Below are 11,173 nucleotides of genomic sequence, written 5' to 3'. Positions count from 1 at the left end.
TTTTATTTAGCCTATTGTCATGTAAAACATTTTTTTTAAACTATATTTTTTATTATCATTTTTCATTTTAGCAAAACAAAGGTTAACAATGTAATGTCAACAATATAACTGCATCTTGCATCTACTTTAACGATAACTTTACAGCAATAACTCTCATTTTAACAACTGTCAAAACTTGATGAACTATATTATATTTAAGTAAAAACTTGTGTGCAGATGAATGAAAAATTATGAAAGAACTTTTAAAATGTTAAAAATACTGCTATGTGGTCTGTTTTTATATTTATGCATTGTACGGGGACAGTTGCAACAGTTGTTGCAACTGTCCCCTTACCTGTCAGCCATGATAAAACCTCATGTGCTAGCTAAACAAGGTGGCATTGAAACATGTTAACCATATTAGCTTAAAGTTAACATATCACTAATTTAAACCATATAAGTTTGAACTGAATCACAAAAAACAATCACCCCATTTTAACAAAAACAAAGCTCAAGAAAATAAATACTTTCATACCTCAAAAACAATTTTTTTAATTAATAAATCCTGGAGCAGCTCAGGAATCTCCTTGATGTTTCTCTGCAAGGGAGGGGCATCCAACTGAGCATGTGCAGTGTGAGTGTCATCACTCTAGCTTCTTTCTAATTGGAGAAAAATGACATGTTGCAACCATCCCTTGTTGCAACTGTCCCCGGTCTCCCCTGCATTATTAATATTTAGAATGAGTTCCAAACTCAGACAGCCATTTTATGTGGACTCATTGCTTTGATTCACTCATGAATAAGTCTTTCACATGTAAGCCAGAGTAATGGCCACATAAAGTAAAAGGGTATTGAATAGGACAGACACCTCATGACCAGACAAAACATATATTTAAAGATTAAATCAGATAGCAGAAACAATGTGATGTAAATACTGTGGTTTGTTAAAATATCCTTATCAGTTTGTAGTTCTCCTGCACTCCAGCCTTTTTTCAAGATTTCCATTAAATTTAATTGAATAATACTTCCATATTATTCATAATATTAAAATTAAGTATACAAAAACTAGAGCTTCTTTTTCACCTCTGTTTTCTAAATAAATAAATAATAATAATCAATGAATGTCAATTTGAATATAATTAATAAAGGTTAAAGGTCGCCCACTTCACCCGAATCCCAACACATTCCGCCAAAGTAGGTCACCAAAAAAACAAAAACTAAAACAATGTAAGCACTTTAATTATTCTCAATCTCTTGCATTTGATTTCCTGTTCATTGTAGTAACAAACAAAACAGGAACTGACACAATAATATTTGTTTACAATTAGTGAGCAAGTGCGACCTTATAATTTCGAAAACATGGTTTATAAATACATTTTTACATTGATTTAATTGGTGGGCGGATCTACTCGACTTCCCTGCCTCTGCCCTCTGCAGTTTTCGATTCTAGCGCAAGAGCAGCTTTAGGAGAGAAACTGTTACTTCGAGCTGAACTGAGATTATTTAGTAAATGACTGAGTCTGAATGACTGACTGACTGACAGGGACCACACTGAAAATCTGCTTCAGTCACAGCAGATCATCATCATCAGACCATGAGTGTCAGTTCAACAAGGAGCAGCAGGGAAGAACTCGACGAGCTGGAGTCAGTTAGGTGAGCTCAAACAACGCTCTGTTTTATGATCTACTTGGACCTTTCTAAACGCATACTCTCATGAAATAACAATACTCCACATGATAGTAGCAGTGTACACTATTGAGCTCAGTTATGCGCAGTAGCCTGTTGTACATTTAATCCTCAGATCCTTTATATGGTTCTTGAGCTAAACTTGTTTCTGTGAAAGTTTCACAGTTTTTCGTGTTCTGCTCAAATGTGAGACTAAAAGGAGCAATAAAACAAGTATATCTAACGAGTAAACTATTGTTAATGTTTATTTGATTTGTTCAACTGTTTGTTGTCGAGGTGGTAAGCTGCGTTAGCGAATGAACGAGGAAATACTTCTCCAATTTTACTTCTTTAGTGAATGAAAGGGTTGCAAGCTGTTTCCTCATTAACTGTCTGTTATATAATTTAACCTATTTTATGACGTTTTTTTCTTGTTAAGAACAACATAGCAAAACAAATGTAAAACATTATTTTATTCAGTGTGTACATTTTAATTTCACATGATTAATCAAAGGCTTTTTTCAAATCCCACAAAGCCCAACATGTCAGTTTTATATTTAACCCCTATTTTAGGACCATTAAGCTTATTTATTTTTTATTCATTATTATTAATATTTGCTTTTGGACATTATTTTTTATGACCAGTAAGCACATTCACCCCAATTATAATTACAGTAATCCATGCAGATGTTTTACATTTAACTATAATTTAATTGCAAATTGTAATTAAATCTAATTGCACATTAGATTCTCACTGTAATACAGTGATGAAAATCCTCCCATCCCTACCACTGCCCCAAAAGTTTCAGAACCAGCACATCTGGAACAATAGCAAATGTGTCAGTGGATGTTGACAGTTGATATTCGACATCACCATACAACATGGCTTAGTGTTTTAAGTGCCCCAATTTGTTTCTCTCTGTAGCTGGTATCATTATGATTTGTCCCGGCATGCAGCTGAAGCCCTTCTCCTTTCGAATGGGGTAGATGGGAATTTTTTACTCCGAAACAGCAACAAGGGTACTGACTGCTTTGCTTTGTCTGTCCGGTAAGAAATATCCATTTAGTCCAAAAGTTCACAAGTACTTGCAGTCGACATACTGCAGATTATGCAAGTTGGATATTTTTCTTGTGTGCACTGCACTGACTGCAATTTATAGAGAAATCTACCCGCAAAGCAACCTAAAATGTGGTAGCTTAATTGTGTGTAAGTGCTGCTTAATAATTTTGATATGTTTTTTTTGAGGATTCTTTGATAAATAGAAAGTTCAAAAGAACAGCATTTATTTAAAATAGAAATAGAACTGTCCTTGTTGAATAAAAGTACTAATTTCTTTAAGAATCTTACTGACACTACACTTTTAAATAATAATGTATAATATAACCTCAAATTAACTTATCTGTCCTTTGTTCTGTGCAGCAGTAGACACTCAGCTTTTCTAAAATGAGTTGCAATCCTCTGACCTTTTATTACGCAAACAGTTTAAAAAGTCAAATGATGACCCAACATGACTTTTTGCTAGTCCCCTTATTTTTCCATTTCTCTTATTTTCGGTGGGTATTCAGTTTACTTGAAGTTTTTCAGTTCCTTTTTCTTTTTTCAAAGTGTCCACTGTTGTGAACCACTATAGTCTTGTGTCTTGCTAAATAAAGGTGCTTACTCCCAGTTGAATATATAAATAAAAAACTGATTCACACAAGCCATGAGGCAGTACCCTGCTCACCTCACTGTGACAGACTGATATGTATAAATGCATTTAATTCTGAGGTTAACTGATAGTGTGTGACTTTGTATTCAGCCTATTTCACTGTGACTAGGTTTGATATTGCTTTTATACCCCATTAACAAGTTAAAATCAAGTAATATTGAGAATTCAATCACAGTATGGCAGCATTTACTCACTCTCTTTTCCATCAACACTTCTTTAGAGCAAAGGATTCAGTGAAACACTTTCATGTCCGGAGGCAGTTTGGCAGATATTCCTTTGGCTTCAATGAATTCCCTTCCCTTCAGGATTTTTGCAGTCACTTTGCCAATCAGCCTCTGCTAGGCAGCGAGGCAGGTTAGCTGTTTGCCTTTAATTTACAGTTCACAAACCTATCAGCACTTCTGCGGCACAGTCACCCTGTTTCCTGTTTCACTCTTGTAACCAAGGAAACCTGATAGTGCTGCGGTTCCCGTACCCACGGCAGGTGGAAGAGCCATCTATTTATGAGACGGTGTGTGTGCATACGGCCATGCAGACAGGCCGGCATGAAAATGACCTGGTGCCTAATGCTCCAGCAGTAAGTCAAAAGTACATTATACAGACACACATGCACACATGTATTGCATCTAAAGTGCCCCGATTATGCTTTTTTGGATGTTACATTTCATAACTGTTTGTGAATGTAAAAATTCTGCAAAGGTTAAAGTGCATGATATATGGGTTACTGTCTCCCAAAAGTTACTGTCTCCCAAAAGAATGAACCGATTCTAAACTGTCTGAAAGGCCATCCATCCATCCATCTTCTTCCACTTATCCGGAGCCGGGTCGCGGGGGGAGTAGTTTAAGCAGAGATGCCCAGACTTCCCTCTCCCTAGACACTTCCTCCAGCTCTTCCGGGGGGATACCGAGGCGTTCCCAGGCCAGCCGGAAGACATAATCCCTCCAGTGTATCCTAGGTCTTCCCCGGGGTCTCCTCCCGGTGGGACGCCCCTGGAACACCTTCCCGGGAAGGCGTCCAGGAGGCAGCCGGAACAGATGCCCAAGCCACCTCAGCTGGCCCCTCTTGATGTGGAGGAGCAGCGGCTCTACTCTGAGCTCCTCCCGAGTGACCGAGCTTCTCACCCTATCTCTAAGGGATCGCCTAGCCACCCTGCGGAGAAAACTCATTTCGGCCGCCTGTATCCTGGATCTTGACCCGAAGCTCATGACCATAGGTGAGAGTAGGAACGTAGATTGACCGGTAAATCGAGAGCTTCGCCTTGCGGCTCAGCTCTTTCTTCAGCACGACAGACCGGTACATCGACCAAATTACTGCAGAAGCTGCACCGATCCGTCTGTCAATCTCCTGTTCCATCCTTACTTCACTCGTAAACAAGACCCCAAGATACTTGAACTTGATACTTGACAGTTGAACTTGAACTGTCTGAAAGGCGTCGTCAGTAATTCCAGCTTTACTCCCTGCTCGAACCTACATAGGTTTGTAACAAATGTGCATAATGCTTACTTTGACCTGCCCTCAAACACTGTATTTGTAGTTGAAGCCTGGAAGTGTTTAGTTCGTGTTGGCGACATGTTGAGAAGATGATGTTTTCTGCCCTGCGAAAGCAAATCCACTTTGCATGTGTAATCCCTCTGGTCCAACTCACCCCACAGCGGGACTCGAACCAGCATCTCCGGCATGGAAGGTGGGTGCGCTAACAAGGATGCTAAACACCTCAATCTCTAGTGTGCCTCTTGAGATCAAGAGATTTAAGTTTACCTGCACAGCTCTCACTAGCTGGCTTCCGTTACACTCAACCTCCTATATCTCACTCCCATTTGGTTCACGGCACCAACGTAACCCCTCCGGTCCTACTCGCCCCGCTCCGAGCGGGACCATAGACTGTAAAAAAAAAGATGGACGACGCACCTTCACTCTCTTCCATTGTATAAGTGAAGCTGCCAGTGTCCCAATATGGTGCTGAGTCTTGAGTCTCGAGTCTGCACAGTAGTGACCTGGAGCCAGAGTCTGCACAGTAGTGAGCGCGAATATCAAGGTCCCGCCCACACTTCCACAGAATCGTTTACAACTAATTTTTTTAGGTGTGAAATAAACAGTTATGGAATGTAAAAAATAAAGGGTTAAAGCTCCAATCTCCTCCCAAAGATCCTGAAAAAGTCTGGTGGCGCCTCAGTGACTACTTCATTTAGAGAAGCTGTCAATCTCAGCTGTCAATCATGAGGTCACATCCCGTTTTCATAGCATCAAATAACTAACTAAAACCAAACTTATTTAAAGAACGAACTATCTGGCCTTCGTTACACGCAGCCCCCTAAACCTCACTCCCATCTGGGCCACAGCACCAATGTACGTCCTCCAGTCCTACTCGTGGGACTCAAATCGGCATCTCTGGCATGGGAGGAGGGCGCGCTAACGAGGACGCTAAAGACAGCATTCTCAAACGTCATCCGCTACTCCGCCTCTTGTGGGAGTGAGGCGCGCTAACAAGGATGCTAAAGACCACAGTCTCTAGAGTCATTTGCTTGTGTGCCTCTTGAGATCAGGAGAGTGAGGTTTACCCGCACAGCTCTCACTAGCTGGCCTCCGTTACACTTGCACTACCAAAGGATGAAGACTCGGGCTGGAATTGATTTCGTAAAACTGACGTTGTTTACAAGCGCTAAGGGAAGCCTCTGGAGCTGAAATTCAGATATGGCAATGGCGTTTCTCAACAGAATGGACAACAGGACCAATCAGAGCAGAGTAGGCTATCAGAAAGGCAGGGTTTAGAGAGACCGAATTCTTTATGGAACTGTTTCAGGCACTGAGAGAAAAGAGGTGATGCTGCAATGTATATTATCAGACAATTAAAGGTGATTTTGACCTTGGATGCATGTAAACCTATTATAGGAGACATCCAAAACAAAATTAGGATAATTTAAAATGGCATAATAGGGGCACTTTTTAAAAGAGTTACGTGGTTGTTGTTAGCACTTAGGATTGGGTTAAAAATCAAATACATACCACATGCAGTGAGTGGAATTTATCTGTGTCTTAGTAGTATTGTCTGTGCTCCTGAATCATTGAAAGTATTTTCATGTTGTTAACAGCTTGGCACAAAAGAGGGTTATCTGGTTAAACAAGGATCGCTTGTCAAGGTATGGTTACAATTTACTATACATATATATAGATTAAATCAATATTAATGTAAGAATGTAAACCAATGTTTACAGTAAAACTAAGTTCTGTTGGCTGATGGGATTCCTCTTTATTTATTTTCTGGGCAGAACTGGAAACAGAGATGGTTCACACTGAATAGATATGAACTTAAATATTTCAAGGACAAAATGGTAGGTCCATGTATTTTGTACAATAAGAATTATAATTAGATAACAATTAAAGTTGATTATTTATCTCTCAGAAAACTGTCCCCTCAGTTTGTAGAGCCGATACGAACCCTGAATCTGACGGAGTGCTCTGCTGTGCAGTTTGATTACAGTCAGGAGAGGGTCAACTGCTTCTGGTGAGAAATTTATGATATGACTGCACTATCTCATTGTTTTTCTCTCTTGGGTGTCAGAGATAGGGATATATAATTTTATACCATTTGTTGACATTCTGGAAAAAAAGTTAATAGAATCCAAAACTCATTTATAAACATTTATAAAAGGGATATGCACATATGTTTGAATTTTCTTGAAGTTTGAATTTACTTACTTAAATTCAATTACAGAAAAAGGGAATTACAGTTCTACATCATGCATGCTGCATTCATTCTAATTCAGGATTTGTAATTTAAAAGGCTTTCTCAGTTCAAGTCTGAATGGTGCACGACCATGAGTTTATGTGACAAGGGCGGCTACAATTAATGAATGATATTACACAGTTATTGAACTGAACTGAGCTGAATAATGTTACATTACCTTGTTACATATGCTTTACAGCCTAATTTGAATCACTTATTTGATAAAGTATGCATTATAATTTTGTTTCTTTCCTGTTTATTATGGTGCTTTGAAACAATCTTGATTAATGCAAAATATGACTTGATTAAAAAAAAGTAAGTTTATCCATAAAGGCTTCAGGGAAATAATGAGAGATGGCCAAAATGTTGATGCTAAGACTGTTCATTTTCTTACAAAAGCAAAGTTTCTGAAGAAAAAACAAGACTTTTTCTATTGTGCTAGACTAGATGTCCTGTTTGTTTTTACATCTGAAACTTCTGCAATTGGCCAACCATAAAATTACTGGCTATTTTTGACAACTGAAAATGAGCTAGTATATCTGCAGCATTACACAGTTTCTGTGCTCACTAAATCAGCATTAGAGAGAATTTGCATGACAAAACTCACACTGTCTGTGTACAGACTAAGATATAATGACAGGTTAAAAGGTAATTACAATTTCATATCAAAATCCTAAAATTGTGTTTTCAATATCTATTGTATATAATATTTCCCTACATGTAAGTGAAGCTCAGTAATGAGGAAGTGCAGTCAGACAGTCCTATACATGGGACTTCCTCCTGCCCACATATTTTCCGATGTATGCTAAATTTCAGCCTTTTACTTGACTATGCAACTCTTTATTAATATTCTTCTACTTTCATTTTTCTCTCTCTCTTACCTATAGTCTGGTGTTCCCCGAGAGGACGTTTTATTTGTGTGCAAAATCCGGTGCTGAGGCAGACGAATGGATTAAGTTACTACGATGGAAACTGGTAAGCAGAAGCTAAAATGATAACCATGAAAGAACAGTCACTATGAATAATCAAATGTACATAAAGGTTAACAGTATAGTCAATTATTTATTTGTTCCAATGGAAATTAATCTATCTGACCCTCTGCACCAGTCGAATAATAGATGTATTTGTCTTTTTGTTGTCCTTATCTCTGACTACCCTGCATTTCCAGTCACAGGTAAAGAAAGGTCGATGGTGTTCAACATGGAGAAGTAGCACTGGAGCAATGTGAGCTGTGTGCAGTTTTATGTTAGTAATTACACAGGATTCATTAACTTCATCTGATTTGACATTATGGTAGATGTCACAAAGATATAATCTGGCCACTGAATCACACATGCAAGATTTTCCATCTAGGTCAAGCGAAGTCCCAAGGCACCATGTTATCATGCTTTAAAAAGAGTCTGGAGGCGGTGCATTACCAATGTTTGTTTTATAATTGACTGTAGGACTGAATTTTTTTATATTCTGTTCTGTGTGGAACTTTCAGATTTTCTTATTCTTCTCCAAGCCAAGCTATACTTGCTGAATGTTCCTTTAAACTGTGTGTCTGCTCCCAAACATACGCACAATACCCCCTTATATCATGCATGGCTGTGACTATGAAGAAGTAAACATGTAAAATATAATGAAGTCTGTACATTGAAAGACCTTTGGATGTAAGATACTTTTTTCCAGAATCGAGAGCTGCAGTGATGTATTTTGTAGGCTAACCTGGAAGTTAGCATCACCCTTATTCCCTCCACAAAAACACAAGAGGATTTTACATTGACTTTTGGATTATTGCAGAAAACAAGATCTATGACCAACAAAAGTTCTTGCACATTTTGTACGTCTTCACAAGTAAAAATGTTATGAATGTAGAAGCCTAAAGACAATCGCCAGAAGTAAAAAGCTGAAACTAGGCTATATCTTAACTAAATTCAACATCACCGTCACTAAGTTTGAGTTAGAATAGTGCACGATTTAAAATGCAACGAAGCTGTGAAAGTAAACTAGTAAGTAGATGAGCTTTCCTATTCAATGCGAGACCGTCGTTTGTGGTCGAAACGTTACAATTTATTAAACTTCTTGGGGAACAGAAATAGCAGTGCGCCAGTTCTTTTGTATTCCAGCTGTTTTCTTTTGATCGAGCACCTGCTGAAGTGATGTTTGGATGTGCGCATATACTCTGAATTCATGATGTTTAATGTCCTCAACAATCTGTATTCCCTCTGAAACATTTGTTAGCAACTGCTTTTTTCAAGACTAGTAAAAGCTTCTTTTTTTTTTTAAATCACAAGAGGGTATTACTGATATAATTTATGTCAGTGAATAAAACATAAATATCTTACACTTGTGTAAATCACAGAACTGAGGTTTTTGGCCTACAAAAATACATAATCCCTGCAGCACTAATAGCAATGCTACTTCTAATGTGATGTGTGAACTGACAATGAACTCGTACTTGTACCCATTTTCCAACGGAGAAGCCCCTGCCTTCTGTAAAAATGTCAATAAATAAAAATTATTTTTGTAAACCAAAGCTTTGAACAAATTTATTAATTAGGAGGAGACAAAAATGAGCAGGTTACATTCATAAAAGACATACAGCATCAAGACCAGGCAACATTATATATGTACATATGTGTGTGTGTGTATGAGCTAGAACATCAAGACATCAGACTGGATGGGCGATCGTGATTCTCTTCTCCAAACGTCTGATTCCTGTAGGTACTGAGATGAATAGAAACTAAGCTACTTCCACCACCTGTCTTAGTTCTTCAATCAGAGGGACTAGCTCCTTCTCAAGACTGAAGATCAAACCTAAATATGAAAGAAAAAAAATCAGGGAAATTAATCATTGAGCTGTTATTGTCAACTGAAGAGGCTCTTTGGCTGAGAGACTCACCTGTGTTAGCAGTACTACTTGCGATGAAACTTATCACTAAGGGTAATCGGTTGAACTGTACAATCTGCCAAGGAAATAAATAACCACATATATTATAACAAGAAATGTTTAATGGACACTTTTCAAATTCCCAATGTTCTCATAAGTGGAAGTGGTTATAGTTGATACAACTTCTAACAAGAGATGACAGCAAAAATAATTTCCCCCTCATATTTCCCATTTTAATATGAAAAAGGTTTCTAGATGTGCAATGTTGATAACTGAAAACAAGTCATTACTGTCTGTGAAAATGTCCATAAGGAGCAAGTAATATGCGTGTTTAAATAAAGTACCTGGTATGTGTTATAGTAACAAATGATGCTCTTATTTTTGGACAAGCCGAGCTTGCTGCCCTGGTCAGTTGCCAAAGCAAAAGTGGACAGGAACGCTGGCCGCAGTGCATAGTCAGGGGCATTGTCATTGGCAACTAAAGGAGAAAACAAGTAAAATCTCAGGTGGAGCTTCAGCAGACATACTGTACAAACAGACATGAAACTCAGAGCTGAGGCTGATACCTTTGATTACAGGGACTCCATCTCTATCTGTCACCACTATTGCATGAAGTCCTTCAACACTGATGATGCAGAGAAAAGTAATCATTCATTACAACTCAGAATGCATAATGAAGTACAAAACTTGTCTAAAATCCAAGATAAATCTGTTTACCTTGGCAGTTGTTTATACAAATAACTCCTCAGATTCTGTAAAAATTAAATAAAACAGATTATGACATTTCTAAGAAAAGTTGTTTCAGCAAATGCATTACAAACATACTCACATCTGCCATATTCATTAGATTGACTATGTAGCTCTCCTGCTGCACCCTGTAGCAAAAAGATTAAAGGACGACGTGGAAGTTAACCGTTACACGAAATTTTGACAGTATCTTGTGGGCATTTCATTGTCGACAGCAATTTCCAACTAAACACTAACATTTCTAAATATAGTAATCATAAATGGAGGAAACATATATTAAAGGCATAAGACGCAAAATGTAATAGTATTACCTTCAATTCAACCCAGTTTTATAAAAAGTTCTTCACTTGTTTATGTGCGATCATCACATGATAGAAAACACAAGGTTTTCCGTATACGTAATATCCGTTAAAACGTCACGAGGAGAGTGCGTGTACACAAGGCCATCTAGTGGTGGCTGTTGGTTTTGATGT

General features: G+C 38.0%; 2 protein-coding genes across 3 annotated transcripts; one reads left to right on the top strand and one right to left on the bottom strand.

The window, feature by feature from the left end:
• Positions 1–1,146: 1,146 nt before the first annotated feature.
• On the top strand, positions 1,147–9,597 carry dapp1 (dual adaptor of phosphotyrosine and 3-phosphoinositides). 2 transcript variants are annotated; one of them, XM_079634893.1, is made up of 9 exons: positions 1,147–1,632; positions 2,570–2,692; positions 3,574–3,707; positions 3,800–3,930; positions 6,444–6,491; positions 6,621–6,683; positions 6,771–6,856; positions 7,966–8,053; positions 8,247–9,597. In XM_079634893.1, exons 1-9 carry the CDS (start codon positions 1,574–1,576, stop codon positions 8,304–8,306), a joined length of 792 nt encoding a protein of 263 aa, XP_079491019.1. In that variant the 5' UTR covers positions 1,147–1,573; the 3' UTR covers positions 8,307–9,597. The 2 variants fall into 2 exon arrangements, with proteins under 2 accessions (XP_079491019.1, XP_079491020.1); XM_079634894.1 differs by lacking the exon at positions 2,570–2,692 and having other exon boundaries at positions 1,377–1,632; positions 8,247–9,596.
• Positions 9,590–11,106, bottom strand: lamtor3 (late endosomal/lysosomal adaptor, MAPK and MTOR activator 3). Its single transcript, XM_079634895.1, has 7 exons — positions 11,012–11,106; positions 10,783–10,828; positions 10,671–10,705; positions 10,520–10,578; positions 10,298–10,431; positions 9,966–10,029; positions 9,590–9,880 (listed from the first exon to the last, which is right to left on the bottom strand). Exons 2-7 carry the CDS (start codon positions 10,795–10,797, stop codon positions 9,807–9,809), a joined length of 381 nt encoding a protein of 126 aa, XP_079491021.1. The 5' UTR covers positions 10,798–10,828; positions 11,012–11,106; the 3' UTR covers positions 9,590–9,806.
• Between the last annotated feature and the right edge of the window lie 67 nt (positions 11,107–11,173).

This window comes from Phoxinus phoxinus, assembly GCF_949152265.1.
Source record: "Phoxinus phoxinus genome assembly, chromosome: 14".
In the NCBI taxonomy this organism is placed as follows: Eukaryota; Metazoa; Chordata; class Actinopteri; order Cypriniformes; family Leuciscidae; genus Phoxinus; species Phoxinus phoxinus.
Note: the sequence above shows the minus strand (reverse complement) of the source record. Positions and strands in the feature narration are given on the sequence as shown.